The 26,384-nt window shown below is 45.4% G+C and overlaps 1 protein-coding gene across 2 annotated transcripts in view; it reads right to left on the reverse strand.

Annotated features, from left to right (window-relative positions):
* DENND5B (DENN domain containing 5B) overlaps positions 1–26,384 on the reverse strand; it is a 72,487-nt gene that overhangs the window by 35,595 nt on the left and 10,508 nt on the right. The window contains exons 2-6 of one of the 2 annotated variants that reach the window (XM_075855912.1): positions 19,527–19,592; positions 14,482–14,591; positions 11,866–12,532; positions 8,261–8,448; positions 503–1,039 (exon numbers count right to left, since the gene is read on the reverse strand). In XM_075855912.1, coding sequence (XP_075712027.1) covers positions 503–1,039; positions 8,261–8,448; positions 11,866–12,532; positions 14,482–14,591; positions 19,527–19,592 — 1,568 coding nt within the window. The remainder of the gene's footprint in view (positions 1–502; positions 1,040–8,260; positions 8,449–11,865; positions 12,533–14,481; positions 14,592–19,526; positions 19,593–26,384) is intronic. The other variant, XM_075855913.1, reaches the window with a different exon arrangement.

Here is a 26,384-nt window from a genome sequence, read left to right on the forward strand (position 1 = left end):
TCACTATTCTGCTGGTGGAGTCACTGTGTACATACATTACTTATCCTGTACTGATCCTAAGTTATATCCTGTATTATACTCCAGAGCTGCACTCACTATTCTGCTGGTGGAGTCACTGTATACATACATTACATTACTTATCCTGTACTGATCCTGAGTTACATCCTGTATTATACTCCAGAGCTGCACTCACTATTCTGCTGGTGGAGTCACTGTGTACAGACATTACATTACTTATCCTGAATTACATCCTGTATTAAACTCCAGAGCTGCAGTCACTATTCTGCTGGTGGAGTCACTGTGTACATACATTACATTACTTATCCTGTACTGATCCTAAGTTATATCCTGTATTATACTCCAGAGCTGCACTCACTATTCTGCTGGTGGAGTCACTGTATACATACATTACATTACTTATCCTGTTCTACTCCAGAGCTGCACTTCTTGCCAAAGTCGCTGTGTAGCCCTAGCCTAAATCAAATAATATTATAGACCTTACCTTGTCAAAGTTCTGCATCTGCTCTCGGTTTGTGAGCCAGGACTCCATATCATGCGCGGCTTGGATGACGAAGGCCTCATAGTCGGCAAACATCTGTGTAAAGCGATTAGCAAAAACTTCCCGGACCTGCACATTGAGTTTGTAGTCCTTCAATTCGGCCTCCGCACACTGGAGCTTGTGGACTTCCTCCGTGTCCGTAAGAGGAACGCTAATACTGATCTTATCCATTTTTATCCCCGTCCTTTTGGTGAGCGCTTCCAGTCGAGCCATGGTCTCGTTACCCTTCAGCAGCTCGTACATGTTTATGTTGTGACTGGAAACGTTTCCGTTCTTTTTGTCGTTCACCAAGTCGTCCAACATCAGGCTCTTCAGTTTGGTGGCGCTCTCGCTGCAATGTAAATTTCCCTCTGGGGGAATCCCATAGTTCAAGAGAACTTCAGAGATTTCCTGGATGAATTCCAATTTATTTGGGAACTGGGGGAATTCCTCTGGTAGTTCAATAAAGTGGTTATCGATATCCACAAAACACAAATTCGCCTGCAAGAAGGTGGAGAAAAAAAATGATTAAGAAAGAACAAAAAGAAAATGCTAATTTGTATCAATTGTCTTGTGTGGGAGGGACCTAAACAAGTCTGTGTCACAAGGAGAGGCAGTCTACTGTATAGAACTTCTTGGTTTTCACCCAGACAGGAATTCAGAAGGCACCCTGATCTGCCGCTACTTACAGCTGAGAAGTTGTTACAGTTGTATCCAGTCCAAACAATGCTCTGTGAGCTAAATACCTCAGCAGCAGCTGCACAACTCTCTCTGGTAGTTTGCTACAATGTATCAGTCTGGAGTCTGAGCTCCCAGAACATTGCCTAGACTGATACAATGGTCTCTACCTCTGAGCTGATGTATCATTTGCCTCTGAATGTTAGCGAGAGTTTTCATTCACTGACAGCAACACATAAGTCATAATTATAACCACGATGCAGAAAGGCCATCTGTCCACAAAGTAGACGGTGGCCCCACCCCGCGCATGCTCGGCTCTGCAGCGCGGTAATCAAACCACTTTTTCCATGCAGTCATATGACGACATTCTCCCGGAGAGCAGCCCCATTGTCATTAGTCGCCCATCTGTTGTCTGTATCAATAATGTATTCAGCATCTGAATCCTCAGTAATACTGGTGCACTAATGTAAATATGAAAGAGGATCAAGAAGGACCCCCTCCTCAATCTTTGTAGAGGTTTTTGCTTTGGAGGGCCCTGTGGATCTGGACTTTACACAGATCGTCCATTGACTGCAATGAGCACCATGTAATGCGGCATCACTGCACGGGAGTGGAAGACTTGCCGACCGCTTCCTATGATGATAGATACTGAAAAAATGAAATATTGCCCCCCCTTCCTCTTAATCATTGAATTCAGGAGTTTCCTTCAGTCCCATTCACCCTGTTGTATAACGTCCAGCACCTCGGCCTGCAGTCACTTTACTACGACCCGTTCTATCACTAATGTCTGTAAAGAGATCACTGAATTCCAGCGCGGTCCTGTAATAGGACGTCACCGCTGTAACAATTCAGATCTGAACATTTCTCCCCTCTTAGATATTCCACCAACACCTGTGAGTGATATTATTGTAAAGTGGAAGAAACCGCTGCAACTCAGCCACGAAGTGCAGACCACGTAACGTTACAGAGCGTAAAACTGTATAGACCAGCCTCTATCAGCACCACTAGAGCTCGTCTATACAGTTTTCCAGCACGGCTCAGTGCCTGATGAAGGTCGCTTAGACCGAAACGTCGCACTCTGCCACTGGCATTAAAAACAAAATAAAAATACCTTTTGTTTCAAAATTGGTGTGCCGGATACTCTTTTATACTCCTCTTCGGTTTGGGCCCCTATCCGTGCAAAACGCCATCCTTCCACATATCTGGTGCTGTCTGAACCCATACACAAAGTGTTCTGTGGAGTGACGCTTCTCTATCTGGCGTGTTCTGTGGAGTGACGCTTCTCTATCTGGTGTGTTCCGTGGTGTGACTCTTCTCTCTGGCGTGTTCTGTGGAGTGACGCTTCTCTATGACGTGTTCTGTGGTGTGACGCTTCTCTATCTGGCGTGTTCCGCGGTGTGACGCTTCTCTCTGGCGTGTTCTGTGGTGTGACGCTTCTCTATCTGGCGTGTTCCGTGGTGTGACGCTTCTCTCTGGCGTGTTCTGTGGTGTGACACTTCTCTATCTGGCGTGTTCCGCGGTGTGACGCTTCTCTCTGGCGTGTTCTGTGGAGTGACGCTTCTCTATCTGGCGTGTTCCGTGGTGTGACGCTTCTCTATCTGGCGTGTTCCGTGGAGTGACGCTTCTCTCTGGCGTGTTCTGTGGAGTGACGCTTCTCTCTGGCGTGTTCTGTGGAGTGACGCTTCTCTATGACGTGTTCCGTGGTGTGACGCTTCTCTATCTGGTGTGTTCCGTGGAGTGACGCTTCTCTATCTGGCGTGTTCTGTGGAGTGATGCTTCTCTATCGGGCGTCTGATGTGGAGTCTGGGTTTGATGAATACCAGGAGAACGTTACCTGCCTGACTGCATTGTGCCAGCTGTAAAGTTTGGTGGGGGACGGTAATGCTATGGGGGTGTTTTTCAGGGGTCGGCTCCTTAGTTCCAGTGAAGTGAAATCCTAATTCTTCATATATCAAGACATTGTGGACAATTGTAGCTCCAACTTTGTAGGAACAGTTTGGGGTTCAGACCTTTTCTGCTTCAACATGACTGCGCCCCAGTGCACAAAGTCCATAAAGGCACGGTTTGTTAGTTGGTTGGTTGGGGGAGTTTGTGGTGGAAGAACTTGACTGGCCGCACAGAGTCCTGACCTCAACCCCATTTAACACCTTTGGGATGAACTAAAATAGAGATTGTGAGCCCGGCCCCCTTCCCCCAACATCAGTGTCTGACCTCACAAATCTTCTGGATGTTTGAGCATAAATTCCCACAGTAAAGGGGGAACCAACTCCATATTAATGTCTACGGATTTAGAATGGGACGTCATAAATGCTGCTGTAGGTGGAATGTGGAGGTGTCCCAATACTTATGTCCATATAGCGTATATAAAACTCGACGGACGTTCTAATCATGTGTCTGGGAAAGCTGGGTGACAACTCCTATAATGAGAGCCCTACTGGTTGTCACCCAACTTTCCAGAATGAAATAGAACTTCAAACCCGCTCATGACATTCGTTTCTTGGGAGGTTGCGGGATCGCCCTATCAACAGGACACGTTACTTAAGATCTCACTTGAAGGACTTATTTTTAACGTCTGGATGGGAGCGTGAAATTTGGAACAGGGATGGGGGTAGGGGCGCACATGGTCTTCCTCATCTGAAGCAGGTGGTGATCCCGGCAGATATCAGAGGGGATAATGGCGGCTGGTGATGTGTCGCTCGCTCACGACACTTATATTTAAATAACACTGATCTTCGGCCTGGATCGTTAGACGCGGTCTGTATGACAAGATAATGAGAACTCATCCGTGAGTCATCAATAAAGTTACATCGGTGGGGGGTCCAGCCGGTTAGACCACCACCATAGAAAAACACACGACGGGCACCTTTTCTGTTGAAATCAATGGGAGTTACTGGAACATAAAGGGCAGGGACCTACATTATGGTGTGGAGTTCAGATTCAATAGTAAAGAACCCAAAAAGTTACGAGCCAGTAGAAAATGACTAGACGCATTGGTTACCCGGTTCCTTGCTGGGATCCTCACCTATCGGGAGAACGGTGGTCTTGCGGGTCATGTTCCCCGATTCACGCCGGCCGCACTTCTCATAGAAGTCAATGGAGACCTGGTCGCCCGGACTTTCACATTGAAATCTATGGGAGTCGCAAAAAAAACTTGCCCTTTAAGGATACAAAAAATGAGTTCCTCCTACCGTTACTATAATATTGGGCTCATACATCACAGGGATTTTCCTGTTTTATCTAAATTAATAAAAATTTTCTGCAACTTTCTAATAGACTTAGTGAGTAATTTTCTCACCATTTTCAAGGTCTCTGCTTGCGGCTAGTGAATGGAAATTTTTTTGTTAAATGTTGTTGTTCTTTCAAGAGACCAGATGAGAGATAAGCGGCTGTCAACCACTATGGCCGCTGCTTATCTCTAAGGTAGACTAAATGAATAACCCGATCAGCCTGCCATCTGGATGAAACTGCGGTCTATGAACAACCTTGGGGTCCCTTTAAAACGCGCATCCTGTGATGTGCACAACGAGAACGGCACGAAACTAGGCCGGGAACTGGCAAGGAGCGGAGATGGCAGGCGCTCAGGGCAGCTGAATCACTTTCTTTTGCATCCACACAATACAAATGAATCCTTGACATAATCTGCCTACTGTATACATACATCATCCCACCAGACAGAGGCGGGCGACGTGACTCACTCGTGCTGATGCCCACATAAGACCGCAGTGCTGGAGCACACAAGACTTAAGAATTTCTAAACCACCACAAGCAAAATATAAAAAAAAAAATTAAAAAATCTGAAGAAAAATTCTACTAAGGTTTAAACAGACAATAGCCTTAAAGGAACACTCCAGATAAAATCGATACATTGTGTTATGCCTAGTACGGGGCCTGAGGGGGCGGAGCATGACACAGGGATTCAAACAAAAGCGAAGGGAAACCCTGTACAGGGGCACACGCAGGGGGCGGTTTCCAGTTGCCCGGAAACCCCCCTGTGACCAGGGCCGGAGGGCTCTTACATATTATATGACTCAATTGTATCCGCGGATACAACGGACAGCACTGGCGAGGCAAGGGAACTATTAGTCTATTTTCTTGTGATGCAGGCTGCGTGATTAAGGGTCATCGCGCCCCCTGCGTCCTTCCGCTGGAGCGGGCCTGATCAGAAGAGCCAAGGCCTGCAACACTAGACGAGAGGATGGCATGAGAATGTGGACACGTGAGTGTGGCGTTATCTACATGGGGGTACTGTGGAACTACCTACAGGGGGCAGTGCGTGGCACAATCTACAATGGGTTCTGTGGCACTACCTACAGGGGGCAGTGCGTGGCACAATCTACAATGGGTTCTGTGGCACTACCTACAGGGGGCAGTGCGTGGCACAATCTACAATGGGTTCTGTGGCACTACCTACAGGGGGCAGTGCGTGGCACAGTCTACAATGGGTTCTGTGGCACTACCTACAGGGGGCAGTGTGTGGCACAATCTACAATGGGTTCTGTGGCACTACCTACAGGGGGCAGTGCGTGGCACAATCTTCAATGGGCTCTGTGGCACTACCTACAGGGGGCAGTGCGTGGCACAATCTACAATGGGTTCTGTGGCACTACCTACAGGGGGCAGTGCGTGGCACAATCTACAATGGGTTCTGTGGCACTACCTACAGGGGGCAGTGCGTGGCACAGTCTACAATGGGTTCTGTGGCACTACCTACAGGGGGCAGTGTGTGGCACAATCTACAATGGGTTCTGTGGCACTACCTACAGGGGGCAGTGCGTGGCACAATCTTCAATGGGCTCTGTGGCACTACCTACAGGGGGCAGTGCGTGGCACAATCTACAATGGGTTCTGTGGCACTATCTACAGGGGGCAGTGTGGGACAATATATATAGGGGGCACTGAGTGTGGCACTATCTACGCTGGTTTTTACGCTACCAGTAATGGTCAGCACTTATCCACTATCTTAGCCCCTTTAGAGCTTGTAATATAAAGGGCTTGGCTGGCATACCAGTGCAGACCACTACTCATAGCGTAAATACGAGAGGGTAGCGGGAATGTGGGGAAAATAACTTGGTTTGAAAAGTATGCGTTTGGAAACCCCCCCTTTAAAAATTGTGTCTGCCCCCACGTTAGTTCCTGCACTAGGCATAACACACTATCAGTTTGGCCCGGAGTGCCCTCTTAAGTTTGCTACAAATATCTGGGTGTTTCCCAATTTATTAGGATTCAAGAAAGTCCCCTGAAATTTGAGGGGCGAGGATGGTGCATGGAAGCAAAGCACAGACACAACTACATGCAGGACACGGATTGGATTGTTGGCGCTCATGTAATGTATAGTAAATGTCCAATAATCCAGAACATGATGATAGGTGGCGGATTATCAAATATTCTGAATTATTGAATGGTCATAGAAGAGTACACAGAAGATAAATAAAATATTGCCGCTACTACAACCACCACTGTGTTCTTTTCTGGCTTCTGCTTGGAAACTCCTCATTATACTGAAGTTCTGGACACAGGTGATTATCAGACTTTCTGGATTATAGGGGACCGGTCACCTCTCCCAAATACTTGCATTCCCCATAAAATAACAATTCTGGAACATATTTTCCTAGAACTCTGCGTTGTGCTGCTCCTCTGTTATTCCTCCTGGTAATTCATAAATAAAATGACAACTGGGTGTTACCAGTTGGGGGCGTGTCCTTACAAAGACTGTCAGCACTGATTGGACAGTGTCAGAGTGAGATTTTGTAGGGAAAGGTAACAACCAGTTGTCAATTTACTCATACATTTCTAGGAAGAATAACAGAGGAACGGCACAATGCAGAGTTATAAGAAAAGATGTTCCAGAATTGTTATTTCATGAGGAATACAAGGATTTATTAAGCCAGATGACATGTCAGGAGAGGGGACAGGTACTATTTAAAGGGAACCTGTCAGTAGGTGCTGGGGGTTTAGTGTTCAAAAGCTGCCTACCTCAAAAACGGGCATAGCTAGTACAGTAAATCACAACTTACCGAGAAAAGACCGGGAGCAGCATTGGGTGCACGCACATTGCACACGTAAAGCAGACGACATTCTTACCTGGACTTTTCGGTAATTTGTCATTTACTTTACTAACTATTCCCTAAATGTTTTGAGGTAGTCGGGTTTGGGACACTAAACCCAACTCCATATCATCATGCTGGTGGTTTAGTGGCTCCAAGCCTACTGAGAGGGTCCCTTAAAAGGGGTTGTCCAGTCAAAGAAATGAATGGCCTTTCCTCAGGATAAGTCATCAACATCTGATCGGTGGGGGTCCGACTTCCGGCACCCACGCCGATCAGCTGTTTTTGAAGGGTCCACGAGTGCTGCTCTAGCTTCATGCCCGTCACTGCTCGTATTGTGAATCGCCGACACACTTGTAGCGGCAGCGATTCACATTACGAGCAGGTAAGGAATTAAGGGGAAGCTGCGCTCGTATGAACGCCGCGGCCCCTTTAAAACAGCTGATCTGCGGGGGGCCATCAATTTCTTATGACTGGACATCTCCTCTAAAGGAATTTCACTAATATGGAACCTAATTTGGTAAACTTATCTTACCCTCCTAAATTAGGTGGCTTTCCCCTTTAAGAGACCGCACCAACAATCATATCATGTATGACCTAAGAGCTTCCCATCCTTGGTTCAATGTCCGCTGAGGAGAGAGAACGTTCTGACTCACAAACTAAGTAGACGACAACTAGGGTAGAGGTCAACACGAAAACACGCCGATCCCGGCCCGGCACAGGACGCCGCTGTGACCTCGTACATCACCGTTGCTTTCTCAATCCTTCCTTCCCCTAACGCACAAGACTCAGCAAGAAACTTGTACATAAGCGTCTCAATCCACACACACCACTTGTCACCCAGCTTTCCTACACTCCTGAACAGCAGATCGGCCCAGTTATAGGAGGATACATCCCTACCGCCTCAATTTTTACATAACCAAGCCGATCTGCCATTCAGGGTCCCGGGAAAGCTGGTTGTGGCTTCATCGTGTGAAGCTTAATAAACCGGGTCACCTACCTCCTGTGGGAGTTCCAGTTTGGAGCGGTCTGTGCCTTCTTTTGACTGCAGGCCCATCAAGTATGGCACGGGGGCATCGAGGAAGTGGAGCAGAGAGGCTGGCAGGATCGGGACGTACACGTGCTGCCACTGGAAGGGGAAAAGGAGCGACGTTATCCCCTCCGCTACCGTCATCAGCCGCTGGTAATCTGGATAGAAGACGACAATATGCAAAAAGCATGACTATATGAAGATCCCATCAGAGTCCTCCATCACCGTCCCCTCTCTTTCTGGGAAAGCTGGATGACATACAAGCAATATGGCCGACATTACAGCTCTCCATGACAGTCTAGATTACTAAACAGTAAATCTTCACAGCTATTCAGTAATGAAAGCGCTGGATATAGTAATGCAAATCTAGACAAACTTGCCTTTCTGGAGTCTGGGAAAGCTGGGTGGGCACCCTTGGGTAGCGGTCACGGTTAATGATATCACCAAGATTTCCCAGAAACAAATAAAACATAGAAGAGGAGGTTGGGGGCAGTGGACGCAGATATTTTTGGGCGCTGAATTTGACGCGGATAAGGTGCTGAAACCAGCTCTAAAAAAAATCCCATGTAGTCCCCTATAGATTTCAATGGGAGGCGGAGACGGGGTAGAAAAGAAACCTGCAGCGCTCGTTTTGAGTCTTTTTGCTGACAAAAAACGCCCCCCCCCCCAAAAAAAAAAGAAAAAAAGAAAAAAGGGCCTAAACTACGCTGGCAAGTCAAAATCTGCCTGAAATTCCTACATGAATTCTGTCTGCAATAAAAGTCTGTGTGAACTAGGTCATAGGCTGGATGCACACCTGATGTATCTTTCCTACGCGGATTGCCCGCAGCAAAATTAGCATAGGTTATATGCGAATTTGCAACGGATTTGAAATCTGCATCGTCAGCCTCATAATCTGCATGCAATACATGCAGATTTTATGGTGGATTTGCTGCGGCCGAAAGCGCAGGGGGAAAATACGCCATGTGTGAACCCAGCATATAAATGTAGGATTTGGATTCGGATTCAGCGTTTTGTTGCATTTCCAACACCCAACTCTGTTCCCTTTCAGACATCCCGGAGCTGTCACTTTCGCAGGACGCTGATGTCATGGCGATGATGCCGGTGAATTAGCCCTGCACGGAGAGCCTCGCAGCTTTCTGTTAACCGCAGATAAACATCTTGAATTGTAGAGAACCTGTCACGTCGCAGCTACAGGACATCTATCATGGAGCCGCCTGCGCTGCGCGTCTGCTGCCAGGTCACAGAACCACATCAGCTAAATACAAATGAGGTGCCACCGTGAATCCTGCATGCCATTAGCAATACATAGGTCTGCTTTCTTCCAGCAGCAGCGCCACTCTTGTACATAGGCCGTGTGTGGTATTGCAGCTCCATCCCAGACAACCCCTCCCAAATTGACATAAAACCAGAAAGCCCCTTTAGTCATTGATCACGTTCTAAAACTTTCTTGTACACTCTGTACGTGCTTTTAATTTCTCACCACTTTCAAGATGTCCGCTTGCTGTCAGTGAATGATTTTTTTCAAAGGTTTACATTGAGAAATTGAAAACCTGTCCTGGTCACACAGCCGAGAGAGCTTGGATACACTGTAATGAGTAATGCACCTGTGTGAGCGGGACTCGATAAGGAGAGGTTTTCAGATTTATTTATTTTTTCCATAAAGCAAACAGGGATCTTTAAAATGTTGAGGAAGGCAGAGGGGGTTGGACTCAGGGGGGCGCTTTTAATTCATGTCTGTGCAGCTCTGAACTACATCACCCAGCAGAGCCTAAAAGTTTTGAGCGAAATAATTATTATTTTTTGGGATCCTATAGTTGGGGCGTTTCTCGCCTTTACTTCCCTATATGAACCGGCCTTACGGTTCAGATAAGCGACGACGTCCGATGCATCCACAGGAATATATTCAGCTGCAATCCGACACTGAATGGGAACCTGCGGTTGTTGGGACATGCTGGGAGTTGTAGTGTCCAGTCAGCCTGGTCTACAGTATATAACACACACCTCCGGCCGGTTGGAACGGTCTGTATAAGGGGTTAATCTCCGACTCTGCTGAACGAGGGAACAGCGTGGCCTAGATTTACTAATGTGCCGACGCTCAGAACTCGCTAATTCCTCCCGACATAAATAAGAGATAAGACGCATTAAACCTTCACCCGTCTGACGCATCTGCTGGAGAAGTTACAAAAGGAGAAGATTTAAAAGGGAAAAACCCGACAGAGCACATTTCACGGATCAGGCCCAGGTCATTATGGGTAATATTGTAATTTCCGACACTTCATTTATAGAACGGGATAAATGAAACATGAACTTCTGTATGAGGGACGGCGGGTTCAGCCATTCTCCAACCTGTTCTAATATCAGATTCGCCCTGGATAATACAGAGAACTGCAGCTGTGGGGAAACCAAACCCCCTGCAGTGTCCCCCAGCCGACATCCCAGTGATGGGCCCCCATCGTTGGTTCTACACTTTACAGACCATGGAACTCCGAGGAGACTCCTAATATTCTTATCATTTATGTTTGGGGTGAAGAAAAAAAGGAAAAGATCCTGTCCACCAGTTACTGATATAAATCCTTTTCAAAAAGGTCTATTAGGAGGTTGTGCAGCAGCTGTGGATTGTATTGTGAGGTTGTGCGGCAGCTGAGGTGTGTATTGTGGGGTTGTGCAGCAGTTGAGGTGTGTATTGAGGTTGTGCAGCAGCTGAGGTGTATATTGTGAGGTTCTGAATCGGCGGAGGTGTGTATTGTGAAGTTCTGCAGCAGCTGAGGTGTGTATTGTGGGGTTGTGCAGCAGCTGAGGTGTGTATTGTGGGGTTGTGCAGCAGCTGAGGGGTGTATTGTGAGGTTGTGCAGCAGCTGAGGGGTGTATTGTGAGGTTGTGCAGCAGCTGAGGTGTATATTGTGAGGTTCTGAATCGGCAGAGGTGTGTATTGTGAAGTTCTGCAGCAGCTGAGGTGTGTATTGTGAAGTTCTGCAGCAGCTGAGGTGTGTATTGTGAGGTTCTGAATCGGCGGAGGTGTGTATTGTGAAGTTCTGCAGCAGCTGTGGAGTGTAATGTAAAGATCTGAAGGGGCTGAGGTGTATTGTGAGGTTCTGCAGCAGCTGAGATCTGCATTGTGAAGTTTCTGCAATAGAAGCGGTGTGTATATTGTGAGGTTCTGCAGCGGCTGGGACATAGTACTGTATAACAGACATAGCAACTGCTGAAGAACCTCGTCTTGAAATAAACAGCATATCAGTCAATCAATTGGGGGGGGGGGGGGTAAAAGAGAAAAACTTCCTGACAGAAGAGATGAGTAGTTCCTATTTAGCGCTGATCATCTCTGTGTAATCATCAGAATTTGATGTGTTGACAAACGGTATTTACAGGCATGTCAAGAGGCTCAATTAGTGCTCTGTCCCTAATGCTTTACACTGCAGCTCTGCTTGCTCAGACTGGCGGTTGTCACCATTGCACAGACTTCCTTTTTAGATGGCTTCCCTTACAGAAGGATACGATTAAAAAACAATAAAAAAATTAGGATCCGCTAACAGGCGCACATCCTGGGGTAGAATAACGGGTTGGACACTCACCCTGAGAGTACAGCAGGATCTGCATCTCCAGTAAAACACAAGTGAAGAGCTGGACGAGGTTCTCCAATCCTAGTAACTCGAAGGTCTCCCTCAGGGGGTAGTCCGACAGGGGCAGCTCATTAGGTCCCGGCCGTTGACAAACAATAGGCTCGTACACACCGTAAAATTTCAGCGACCTCCCCGGAGGCGGCAGCGGCACCTCATAGAGGATATTATGGATGTAACTTTCCAGAGGTAACGGTGGGGGTTGGGGGGACGTAACGGCTTTGTAAAGTTGAGTCAGGAACTTCTTGCAGGACTGCATGAACGGCAGGGGAGTGATCAGACATATACATTTGGACACGTAGAGAGTGTCCCGGTTGATGTCGTAGGAGTTGTAGCGCTGGAGCTTGGCTAGAGACGTGGCGTCGGCATCGTCAACGCTGCTCGCCAAGGAGTCCATGCTGCACGAGGACGACGCGTACACGCCGTTATACTGCTCGGCGTTGTGCATCTGGTATAGAGTCTGCATGGCCGTACAGATCTGCTTGCTGGTCACCTCCTCGAAGAACGTGAGGACAAATCCGTAGGTTCTGGAGCCGTCTTCTCTGGTGATGATGAACGAGTGAAACTGGGGGTCCCGGTTGTCGGTCTGCGTCCTGAAGGACAGGCCTTTGGGCATGCAGAGCTGTGGAAAACAAAAGGCATCTCCGTTCAGTATTCATTATAGAGACCACTCTGGCGTAAGTCAGCAGCTTATAATAGAGCAGTAGCGTTATAAAAGGAGCGGCTGAAAAAAAAATACTCAACGTTTAGTGTCCCTTTAAAGAGTCTCTGTCACCACATTATAAGTGGCCTATCTTGTACATGTGATCGACGCTGTAATGTAGATTACAACAGTGTTTTTTATTTAGAAAAACGATCATTTTTGACAGAGTTATGACCTATATTAGCTTTATGCTAATGAGTTTCTCAATGGACAAGTGGGCGTGTTTTACTATATGGCCAAGTGGGCGTGTTTTACTGTATGACCAAGTGGGCGTGTTTTTCTATATGACCAAGTGGGCGTTGTACAGAGGAGTGGATGACGCTGATCAATCAGTGACCAATCAGCATCATACACTTCTCTCCATTCATTTACACAGCACATAGTGATCTTACTAGATCACTATGTGCTGCCACATACACACACTATAACATTACTGTAGTGTCCTGACAATGAATATACATTACCTCCAGCCAGGACGTGATGTCTATTCACAATCCTGACACTTCGCTAACACAATACCGACACTACAGCACAGGAAGCGTAATCGCGTTTGAAATGACAGTTTACAGCGTAATCTCGCGAGATTACGCTTCCTGTGCTGTGGTGTCGAGATTGTGTCAAGGACGCAGCAACAATAAAAATCAATGAGACGATGCCTGGAGTCTGCAGAGAATTGCACCAGTATATCCCTCCGCGTCTGTAGTGCCTCATCATTTAGTATTATGGACTAGCAATGGGATTAGAGCTTAATCTGCAGCCCAAATTGGCAAGACAAACTAATTTTCTTCCCCTTAAGAAAGTAAATGATTTTCTCGCAATGTTTTAGATTTGATTTCCCAAAATATAATTACCCGAGGTAAAACAACTCATCAGAAGCGGAATACATTAAGGAGATTATCTCCGCTGCATTTTGTCACTTCTTGCCCTCAATGAAATGTGATTTCCAGAGCGTCATTTTACCACGTCAGCCGTTGTAATTAGCGCACAATGATAATTGAGATGACGTCAGCCGGCGACTGCCAACGACTTTAACCAGTGAGAAAACTGAAGGTAAAAGTTCAATAAATCTCTTCAATTATTTAAAGGGCAACTCGTCTTAAAATAAACTCGCCATGAAATAGAAGTCGTCAATTGGTTTACTATTCTATTCTGCCATTCCGGAGTGATCATAGTTTCCACGTAACAGAATCCAGGTGACAACGACTAAAGCAGCCATTACAGTGGCCAAAGAGGTAGTCACCTAGTTCCAGCAGACCCGGACCCCTGGCATATAAATCTGCAATGAACTTGCGAAGTTACACTTTAAAGGGGTGGTATAGGATTAGAAAAACATGGCAACTTTTCTCCAAAAACAGCGCCACACCTGTCCACGGGTCGTGTTTGGTATTGCAGGTCAGCCCATGCTAATTAATAATTTTTTGGGAGGCTTGGCACCGAAGGCTTACCATAAACGTCGAATGTATAAGCACGCAGGACAAAATCTAGGTCGTGCTCTGCCCCCTCAGACCCTGCACTAAGCAAAATGCAGCGTATCAGTTTTACATGCAGTATTCCTTTAAATCTGGGTAAGAAGCAAGTTTCTGATGTGTGCCTTATCCCTAATGAAGCCATCCGGTGCCGAAGGGGCACAGACTTTTTGAAAGTGCCCCCACCCCTTTAGTTTTAGATATAGGCGATGTCATCACCTGGATTCCACCAATGAGAACGTCTAACATATCTCCATGGTGCTTCTCCAGGATGTTATTCTGCATCTGTACGCTTGAGGCGGTGAAGATGGTTAATAGACTACCACCAGACACCAGAACCCGTCCAATCACAGACTGGCTTAGTGACAACCAAGGTTCGGTCTACCATCATTTAGGTCTTACCATGTTGACGGCATCTTGATCAAAGGGATTCCACTCCACGTTCTGAGGGTAGTGGGCGAGGACTTTTGATTTAAAGGTTCTTCTCACAGGGCTCTGGTCAAAGTTTTCACCTAAATCACAAAACAATTAGATATAGTACAGATCATAGTAGTCGTCTCTATAGGTAGACCCAGCCTAAATCTTCAAAAATAAGCCTCGGAGACATTATAGGACCACACATGAAGTCATGTTCTACCATGGTTATAAACCCCATGAGATGTGGCTACAATACAACGTGTTTGACAATGGGATAATTGTACTTAAAGGGGAGTTCCATCATAAATTTTTGATCGTGAAACAGGTCAGAAGATGAGGTGAATGAGATTATGAGCTTAAACCCCAACTCCTAAACCCAAGTGGCTTTGACCACTCAAAATCTGTGACAATGCTCCCAATACAGGGTAATTTGACATGATTGGGGCTCTATTTTTAGAGAGGTTTGTTAGATTTTCAGCTCTGAGCAGTGTTGAAGGGGTTTGTCTTCTCTACAGAGTACAGATGCCACTTGATTTCAGGAATCGGTGAGGGATTTGAGCTCATTGGCTACCACGGATGTCATTTTCTGATATGTGAGAAGCTCAATATAGATGGACTACCCCTTTAAATATCGAGCCATGAAAATTCCCATTAGAATCGAATTGTTGAAGCAGTAAAACATCTCGGCAGCGGAGATCGCACAGCTGCCTGTCCGTACATGCGGTGCTGTGTAGCTCATTTCAAGGCATAGCGCCAGGGCTGACATCAGAGGACAAACGACTTGTACACAGGAGTTTCTGTCCTGTGCTTGGTAGGTTAATAAGAGAAATAATGCAAAAGAGAGAACAAAAAACAAAAATGCACAAAAATTATTGCTGTAAAAATGCAAAAAATATAATTAAAAAAAAGCAAGAATAAAAAATAAAACAATGCAAATATAATTTGATCCAATTTTCCCCTTGTAATCTGTTAGTCTTCTATGTACTTATCACATGTTTGAGAGAAAGAAAAAAAAAGAAAGAAAGAAAAGAAAAAGAAAGAAAGAAAAAGAAAGAAAGAAAGAAAAAGAAAAAGAAAACAAGCACAGACAACTCCGCCTAGATGTATCGGCCACCTCATCTGACAGGGCTGGGTCGGGGGACCCCTGTTCTTGACATAGGTGCAGGTCCTACTTGTGGGGTATACCGTAAATCTTTGAGATGGGAAGACCACTTTAAAAACGTAGAGTGAACACTTTGCTTTAGCTTTTTTGTAAATATTTGAGTTTGGCTCTGTTCAAATCTGCGCACATATTTCCGTTATTCTATCAATCATAGAAAGAGAATAACTGAAGCGCCAAATCCATCAAATGACGGACACCAATGGTACCTGACGGAACCCATTGACTGTAATGCGATCCGTGAAGTTTGAGTAAGGCTACAGGCACACGTTGCATATTTTGCTGCGGAAAATATGCAGCAAAACCGCAGGGAAAAACAACGCACCCGTGTTTTTCGGTGTGCGATGTTTACGTTTTGCTGCGTAAATCGCTGCGTTTTTATGCTGCGGGTTTTGCTGCGTATTTTTGTAGAACTATAGGGATAGAATTCGCAAGCAGTGTCGTGGGATAATTTGACATGCGGCTGTTTCAAAAATACGCACTGCGGGTCAATTTACGTCCCAAAAAATACTGCAGCGTGGACATGCGATTGCCTGGAATCACAGTCTATGCTGGCACTGTATTACGCTGTGGTTTTGCCGCACGTAATACGCATAGTGTGCTTTGACCCTAATGGTTTCTGTTATTTTGCCAAACAAAATAGCGCGCTGCTCTATTTTTTTCGGCTCCGGCGCAGATGTGAACAGAACCTTATATGAGGTTTTCTTCTCCATTCAAGTCTAAAGCTAAATTCAGAATTCTCCTGGCTTCCTGTTAGCAGAGAGCAGTGCATTTTGGGAGATCAGATGATAGTAACATGTATGACAGAGGGGAGGAGCTAAACTGCAGTCTGTTTCCAAGGGCAACCAACCGAATTTTAAAAAGAGCAGCTAAATGAGAAAAACCTGACAAAAAAAATAAAAAAAAATTTGCAGACTTAATCACATTTTAATATGATGAAAACTCAGCATGAACAACAATACTTACCCCATAATAATAAAAACTGTAAATACCTATCAATATTACTGACATGAACATATAAAAATGATAAAACAATCAAACTGGAGATTTTTCTCACGAAGTAAAGACGGTGACTGACAAGTACAATATAATAACCCCCAAAACAGCAATGTGTTAAAGTGAAACTTCAATGTAACGTATTTCTTCACTTAGTTCTACTCTATATCGTAGAAAACAAATCTGTTCCTACCTGGAAACCATCAGCAGGACGAGTATCTACCGCTGACAGATCTGATTATATTCAAGCGTACAGTACACCATTATGTAACCGGATTTCTAAATACAGACCGCTAATAAGATAGCAGCTGACATTCCTGCTGATGGTTTCCAGGTATTAACTGAAAAATCAGTGAAAACTTCATGAAGGACGGAGGTCATCTGGTATGGAAACTAAATGATGGCCAACTCCGACGTTTATCCGGCTGCTTGACCATTAGATCAAACGTGGCAGTATCTGACCGGACACCTGGCCTAATACTTGCCTAAGACCCAAGATGGTCGCCAGCGTAACCAGTATTGGGTCATTAACCCCCAACTCCCTTATGACCAGGCACATTCAGCTTGGCATACTATTTCAATAGGGGAAGAGAGATAAGCGGCTGCCGGCTCTTCTGATGCCAACAGCATAACACAGGCATCGTTTATGGGTACGCCATTGCCCGACACAATAATGAGAAGGCCAGTCACTCTTCATTTGCATATTATTTACGACCACAACGTATATAACGATATAAAGCAAGTTCACTATTACTGGTAAACACCATCTAATCACCACCACCAGATTACTGGTTATGATAGCCACACATGAACTGACGGACTGACTGATTTAATGACCAATATACGGTCAATCTCGTAAAAATAATTGCAGGAATGCAAGGTTATGGGAGAAGGTGGTAATTATGTGCCACATAATTAAATATGGGTGGAGCTGTGACACCCTTCTTGAATGCCCTCCCCTTTTTCATGCTCCACCCACTCTACAGTCGTTTAATTGAACCGCCGATTGAACTGAAAAAAGGCAGAACCGAAGCTTAAAATGTTTATGGAACAGCAATTTAAGCAGTTTCATGACTGGAAATTTCAATTCACATGTGGCTGCCATAAAAACGGAGGCCGAAACAGGCCCAAAATCAACAACTACCTATCAACACCAGACGAGGAGGAGGAACAAGAATTTTGTAACTTTATTTAAAACCCACAGGGAACAATTGAGCAAAACATCTTGACACATGTCAGGAGGATTATATACATCAGTACAGATGTCCAGGTGGAGAACTATAAGTCTCAGCAAGTCCTGCCCGCAAGTAAACGTAGCTCGGGTAGAAAACAAAAGTGATAATGATCTGCCAAAAAAAAAAACACTTGTGAGGGGATGCCCACGATAAAAAGAACATGGCTGCTTTCCTCCAGAAAGAGCACCACACCTGTCCATTGGTAGCGTCTGGTATTGCAGATCAGCTCCACTTAAAAGAAAGCAGCCATTTTTTCCTAATCATGTAAGGGCTCATGCACATGGCCATGCCCGTAATCACAGTCCGCGATTACTGGCACAGACCGCTGCACGCATTTTTGAGCCGTGCTCCCATACAAAGTTTGGGAGCACGGCTCGTAAAAAGCAAGAAGAACAGGCACGTTCCATAATTTTCTGAACGTTTCCACAGCCCGGACACCTTCCCGCAAATATACGGGAAGGCGTCCGTGGTCAATGTGAATGGGTCCGTAATAACGGTCCACAATTACAGGCGATTTTTACTGCCATATCTAAAAGTATTTTCACACGTGACCATTTGCTGAGTTTTTTTGCAGCGATTTAAAGAAATCCGTAAAAAATTAGAATTTTGCTAATTTGTCTATGTGGCGAAAAAAAATCACCAAAAAAACGCCACAAAATTAAAGTCGTCCTCTACTGTCAAGTCGATAAAATTCCTCATCTGTTTCTTAGTTATAGACATTTCTGGGGAAGCTGGGTGACAACCAATATAACGTGCATCAAGGACGCCATATTGGTTGTCATCCAGCTTTTCTGAGACGTAACCAAGAAATGGCCGAATAGAATTCCTTGCCTAAGAAAAACGTGCACAATTTTTTTCATTATTATAACTGGTTGGGACTGATGGTTTTAGTATCACGTTGTAGTTACCAATACTCGACACTGAACATTTTGGATAAAAAAAAATTATTGGTTTCCTTTTCTAAAATGGTCTCCTAGTAGAAACTGGCTTTGTTGCCTATAGCAACCAATCAGCGCTCAGCTTTCATTTTCTAAACTGCTCTGAGGTAGATTAAAGCTGAACTGCCCATAGCAACCAATCACAGTGCAGCTTTCAAGTACCCTAGAGCAGTTAATAAAATGAAAGCAGAGCTCGGATTGGTTGCTATGGACATCAAGGCCATTTTCTTCTATCATTCGGTTTTAATACAAAAAGCCTATTGGGCCTCAATTATCACCATTTTCTGACAGAAACTGGCCTTGTTGCCCATAACAACCAATCACGGTGCAGCTTTCATATTCCACAGTGGAGATTCAGAAATGAAAGCGACGCTCTGATTGGTTGCTATGGGCAACAAGGCTGCTTTTCCTCTCAGACAGAGAGATAGATATATATATATATGAAGAAAAAGTTAAACCATCCACTAATCATTCCTTTAAATGCTTGAGACACTAAGGTTTGCGATGTTTACAAGATGCTTTAGCTCATTTTTAAATACAGCGGCAATTACGCCTGACGAGACAGAATCATGGATGCGGTAAAGAGGCCTCGGGGGTGGGGGAAAGGGGGTGAAGCAAGCGACAGATCAAAAAGTGAACAATCGTGATTCTGAGAGGGATTAAGAGTGCAGAGAGGACTTATCGTGTGGAGCCTAAGGTTACCTGCGCCTTTATTCTCACCATCTTGGCTTCTGCCATGTCGGTCTGCTTCTAGCCACTGGTATAAAACTAAGTGAACAAAAAAATGGACGGATGAATATAGTATGAGCGTCCTGAGTGGTAAGCAAAACAGCAAGGTTAGTAACATGGAGACAAAAAGAAAACAAAAGAAACATAAATATGCAAATATGATATACATGGAACACGCGGCGCCAAACACTAAAAGCTGCAGCTACTCAGACGCTAAGAAAATAAAATAAAAAAAATGCCACAAATGATAAAACGGTAGATATTCACTACTGATCACTCCTTTAAGGAAAGGTTTCCATGGCGATTTTAAGGGGTTGTCCAGGAACGCGACACATTTCGTATAGAGGTGTGGACAGCCGCAGTGCTTATGCAGCCATTTTCCATATAGATGAATCGGAGGGTTAGAAAAAACCTGAGTGAGGGTGCTCGGCTCCGCCTGGCGCTTCCATTATGGAGATGCACATATGCGTTCCTATGGGTGTGACTGTCCCAGGCCTGGCATTACGAACGCATTTAGAGGCTTGTCCCATTACGATACCCAATAGAGCGTCCTAGAGAAGCTTTCACGCTAGAGGACTTGGCACGACCGCGTATTCGTAGTCGCCTTCCTCAATGGGTGTCGTGTACCACTACATGTGGAACGTGGATGCGCCAGAAGCTTTCCACAGCAGTAACCGCTGGTCATCATTGAAGAAAGGGGGTTCTCAGGATGGTTTCCCAGCACGCACAATAATGACACACCAACAGCATATGCCATAAGTGTCGCTATCGGTCGGGGGTCCCAGTGGTCGGACCCTTACTGGTCATATAACGTGAGTCCAGTGCCCTGTATTTGAAGGGGATAGAGGACCACGTACGAGCTGGCACTCGCCATTGACACGGAAACAGGAGGGTGATCTGGTGACAACCAATAAAGGAAGCCACTCTACTCTGATGCCAATAAACGTAGTCACCAATCTTTTTACACACCCTAAATGGCATGCAATTTTTTATTGTTTTGCTCACATATAATCCCTGCAATTTTTTTTCTCCCATTATCCCGACTGTGTAGGTGTCAGTATTTACTGTAATTTCTAGCATTCTATTCTTGAATCATAACACAGAGCTGTAAGTCCCCGCCAAACAGGAAAAAAATCACCGCTGTATCTATATCTATGGGGCCTCCTGGTAGATCTCTCTTCTTGACACAGACCCTAGAAAATTCCTCGCATATTGTAGACCATCACATGCCATCCCAACAAACATTATCGGAATGCGAGAAAAATGCAACAATCTTCACAATGCAACAAACAAACAGCGGATTATGACCTTGCTGAGGAGGAATCTTATCTGTGGTGTAATTTTAGAAGCCCTCACCAACCGTGTCAGCGTCTTTATATAGCCGCGCGCCCAGTAGCGACAGATAATTGATACATTTGCATACGGTACCAACGGCGACGATAAGAAACGATTATAGATGGTGCAAAAAGCTGATGCGCGAACAAAGGGTCAATGTCTCCTGTGAGAGGGAAATAAAAATTCACTGCGTGTTTTTTTTTTTAGAGGGGGGGGGGGAATTCAGTCGAAGTATCCCGGCTGCCGGCGGCGGAACGCATGCGTTGAATAATTCATGAGGAAAGTAAAATAAAACTAGAGTCAGAGGCTATTTTCAGACGTTGGCCGCGGTTGGGTCGGCCTTCATATAAGATTGTGAGCAGTCTCCGCTGGTAAGACGCACAGTGACGGGAATATAAAATACCAATATGGCCACCGATATCTTCCACAGCTTTCCTAAACCTCGCTAAATCGGCCTAGTGACGCAGCAGTGGAAAAGCAGGGAATAACTTTATGCACAACTTGACTACATATTCCGTTCAGGACTCTAGGAAAGCTGGATTAAAACCCGTTTAGGGGCTGTAATGACATGCTGGTGGTCAAGTATAGAGAAGCTCCCACCGGTTTATATTTTTCATCACACGGGTGAGCTAACACATTGGCCGCTTGGTTCCTTGTGTTACACGGCCAGATTCAGGATACTGCTGGGCCGGGAAACCCATAATCTGCTTAAAAGCGGTTGAAACATTTTAAAAGGCATTGGGACAATAAAAATAAAATAAAAAATTTGTTGTGAAATTGGACATAGCTGATCTATAGGAGTTATATGTTGGAATCTTCACTGTCCCTGCTCCTGCTCTTTTAGGGCATATATCACATCACAAACGGGTGCCACACAATTAGGACTCCCTTGTATTAGCCAGAGAGGAGCGGCGCCTGAAGCCTGTCTAAACAAGAACAGCGGATTGCCAGCCGGTCTTCATTTAGAAACTGGGTTGATGATGGGACAAACACTTTAAGGCCTTGTTCACACAGAGTTTTGCAGGCAGAGAATTCTGCCTGGAAAAATCAGCTGTTTTTTTTTACGCGTTTTTTCCCCCTCTCTCAACAGGTAAAAACCGCGAGCGGTTAACAAACCGCGTCGAGAAACGCGTCAGCATTTTTTCTGTCTCCCATTGATTTCAACGCCTCAAGACAGGGCATGTCACTTCATTTTCACACAAGCGTTTTTTTTTTCTGCTCGCGGGGGAAAAGAAAGCCTCCACCTCCCGTTGAAAACAATGGGAGGCAATTTCGGCCGTCTTTTGCAGTGGTTTCCGAGGCAAAAAAAACGTGTAAAAAAAACTGTGTACAGGACCGAATGAAAAAAGCACCCGTTAAACAGGTGCATCTACATGGTCTTTCTAGAGGGTTAATTAATCCAGCGAGCATAATGTCCGCTGTAAAGTTAGGGGGCGGCGATGACTGACACCCCCAGCATCCTACTCTTTTGACCCTTCAACTACATCATATTGTTGTCCCCATTATTAGTCACGGAAAGTAAATTATTCTAAGAATTTACCCTTCAAGTGCCCAAGAGTTTTAGCTCTTATGGTCCTACAAATGTCCCCACTTTCCTGACGTTGTAGGACTTTACCCTTCTCATGCTGCCCGAGTATGAGGGGTCTGAAACAAGTCTGTGCAGCACAACAAGGCAGTCCACTGCACAGCAGATAAATTCCAGAGACCACTTCAGTACAAGTAGATGCATGAACTGAAATGGTGGTCACCCAGACAAGACGACAAGTTGTTGCTAGGAACCCTTAAAGGGGGGGGTGGGGTTCTGTTTTCTTTTTTAATTCTATTATTTTTCTATCTAACCTTCTCATTAATGAAGATTAAGGGGGCTTTCAAATTACATTTAAAAAAAAGTTGCCCTCTCCTCTGTCCCTACGGCGCCGACTGACCCGAGCGCCACTGCCTGTAGAATTGCTGCGACGCTCAGCACTCTGGCCCGTACTTGCCCCCCTCTCACTGTCATTGCACAGAGTGTTCCCCCATTGTGAGCGGCCCATTGCTTAGCAACCAAGACTTCGGCTGGCAGGTGACAACCCCGAACCTCCATGCTGCACAGGTGAGCGGATGTTGGACTTGAGAAATCACGGATGACGATCCGAAACCATAAGTAACCAAGAAATGAAGAAGTGAAAAATGCAAATTCTCAGCTGCCAGGGATCAGCGGCTTCACAAACCACAATTACCCAGCCCCTTCCAGATACGAAGAGCGGCGCAGCTCGCTGTTTCCTCGTCTTTAATTGAATATTTAACATTTCTGACTAAGTAGGTCAAGTCTTTAGCAGAAGAACAAACTTGTTAGCTTTTCTAAATAATTTTTTTTTTTGGGAACCGCTGAATAAAGAATTTGCCTTTTAATTGATACGCTTGTTTTATCCCCCTCCCCTTTTAACACCTTCTAAAAGGGTTCCCTGGACTCGAACATTGACGGGTCTATCCTTAGGATCGGACACTTATGTTTCACCGTTGGGGGTCTGAACTCTGGAACCCCCACCAATCAGCACAATAAAAGGCAGATTATAAAAAGTGGGGGGGGGGGTCCGACCTCCGGGACCTTCACCGTTTCCGAGGTGTCCTGATGCTCAGCCTCTCTCCATAGCCGAAGATGTGTCGGAAATTGCTGAATGAGTGTGTTCGACTATTTCCGTCACCCCTTTTTAGCCTGTGGGTGACAGAGCACACTCGTCCTCCTCTATAGTCAAGAACAGGGACAAATGGCCCCTAGCTCTGGGCAACGCTGGGGGTCCTAAAGGGCACTCCTTTCCCCCCCACTATTACCACCTGTTAGGCCCCGGACTATCAGTATAAGCACTGCCCCGGCGATCACGAGGTCAGGACTGACAGAAGTTAAACAGCAGTGATTGAGCACGGTTGTTAGTACCATCCCTCCTGCGGGTGATCCTGTGGGCACAACTGCTGTGCCCCCATAAGATCACAATCATGTACGCCATTTCAAAGGGTTCCCAACATACATGTACGTGATTCAATATTAGGTCTCAGGACCCCCTTGATTACATTCTCATACCCAAATTGGTCCACTACGGCCTTCCCTTTTAAATACATTTACTTGGACCCATTCCAAACCTTATGTAAATTATAAGGAAAACGATGATCCAATGCTCAATATGAGAAGTATCAGCAGTCAGGCATGCCATGTATTTACACCAGTGCCCACCGCCGCAGGGCAGGATTGTGCAGCGTCTTTATGGCCGATCACTGCTGACAATTACAGCTCAGGTTCCCTGCCAGGCAGGAGGATGAGCGAGATCAATGTGTCCGCGGGGCGAACGACGAGAACAGGGGCTCAGATTTCTCTTTTATTAGAGTCTCTTCCTTGTTTTCGGAGATTAGGCCAAATTAGCGCAGCGTGGGACGGCGAGGAAGCGAAACGCAATTTCTATGGTAATTCAGTGACCGAGAAATGAAGAACCGCGCAGGACGCCTGCTGATCGGGGACAGATATCAGATTTTATATTCTACAACATACAAGACTGTACATCTAAAGTCAGAGTCGTCTTCAGTGAAGTCATCACCCGCCGCCATTGCAGCTCCCACAGGGGTAGACACCCAGCTTTCCCAGGATTCTGAATGGCCAACCATGCAGTGACATTTACCATGTTCCCCTAACCAGGCAATCTCTGAAGAGATTCTGACAATAACACATTAAGGAATAGGTAAGAACTAGAAATACAAGCCACATCCGAGTTGTCCACCATTGACATTGATACGCAGTTATTCTCCGCCCTGCCCGGATACGGTTCTCCCTGTGTGTCAGTCTTTCTTGCATTCTATTCATGAAACATTAGGTTCAGGATGACTATTGATCTAGCTTTCTGCCTGTGTGTCAGTCTTCCTTGCAGTTCTAGCATTCTATTCATGACACAGGATGAACACGGACATCGCTTTCTGCCATTTGTACTTTTAGTTCTTGCATTCTATTCATGAAACAGGGGGCTCAGGATGAACTCAGACTAATTTACAGGTTGTTTTTTTTATTTTAAGGGGAAAAGCCCTTCAATATCGGTTATCTGGCCCTTCCTACTAGTGGGTGTCGGAGCAGTATGAGGTGCACACAGGGCCGCAGCGGTCCCTCTACATGTACCGCAGGACGCTCTATATTACATATCCATACATGAGAGCCACATAATAGAGGGAAGCGGGTGGCCTACGTGAATTATTAATGGCAATAACGATTACCTGGCCTCCCGGCTTCTATAATTAGATGGAGGCAAAAAAGACGGAGATGAGGGGGATATCAAATTGTGAGAGGACAGCGAAACAAAGGATTAGTCCTGTCTGACTCATGCCGAATTGTGTCCATCTTGACTTTTATCTATTGATTTAGCGGGAAAACAAAAAAAAAAAAAAAAAAGTTTTAAATGGATAATAAATCATAAAAAAAGCAAATATAATATAAAATATTCAAATTCATATTCTAACCATCTGTCTTTATTTACTATCGGACGCTTAAAGGGGTACTCCAGCATAGAGGAGCGTCTTACTGGGGTTCCCATCATGACCACCCGTCTTTTTATTCCAGATTAGTAGGAATACTGGTTAATAGAATTCCAAATATACCAAAAAAAAAAATATCTACTCTCAATTGTCCTTACAATCTATTGTTCCCTGTTATCAGCCATTTCATCCTGGGAAGAGGCGAACAAGTCTTGATGATGAGTCAAACCCCCTTCTCCATCACTACATCTTGTCCTGTGCGGATGACGCCCATCTTATATCGCGGCTGCTTATTACAGGTCGTGGCCCCTTTAAGATCGGCAGGCATGCTGACAACACAGGGCAGTGCCCAGCCGCCAAATAACAAGGGACTTTGGGTTTCCTGTATATTACATTTTGCCCGAGCACCTGTGAGTTTCTGGTCTTAGTACGTGGCCTCACAACACTTGGGTGTTTGCTGCTGTCAGTCTCAGCCGCTCGTCATCTACTTGTTGCGCCGCTGATCCTGTACAATTACAGGTTACAGAGCGGTGTGTGGATCAACGCAACGTCTGAGCCTCCGAGTCATCTGTCTCTTCTCATTATACGGAAAGCAATATGCGTCCTGCTGGCGAGCCGCACGTGAGGCTCTGCAGAGAGCGGAGGGCATTGCAAGAGGCAAACACAGTGCTGCAATGCGGACAGAGCACAGGGAAAGCTGGATCAGCACGGAGCGTCCCAAATATATGGATTCCTCCCTTCTGGACTGGACCAGAGTACGAACTTATCTAGATAAGCCAAGTCCAAGGCCGCATTATAGAGCAATAGTCCCTAAAACAAAGAAAAAAAGATCAACAGTATATAGTTCCCAAAATGTCATCACGCTTTCCCAGGATCCTGAATGGCAAACCTGCCTAGTTATACAGTGATAAGGGAACGAGAGCCTATCACAACATTACCAGTGAAGTCTGGCAGAATAATACTCCCATATCTGGTAAGATCACCCAGCTTTTCTATATTCCTGAACGG

The sequence above is a fragment of the Rhinoderma darwinii genome, chromosome 3 (assembly GCF_050947455.1).
Source record: "Rhinoderma darwinii isolate aRhiDar2 chromosome 3, aRhiDar2.hap1, whole genome shotgun sequence".
Lineage (NCBI taxonomy): Eukaryota > Metazoa > Chordata > Amphibia > Anura > Rhinodermatidae > Rhinoderma > Rhinoderma darwinii.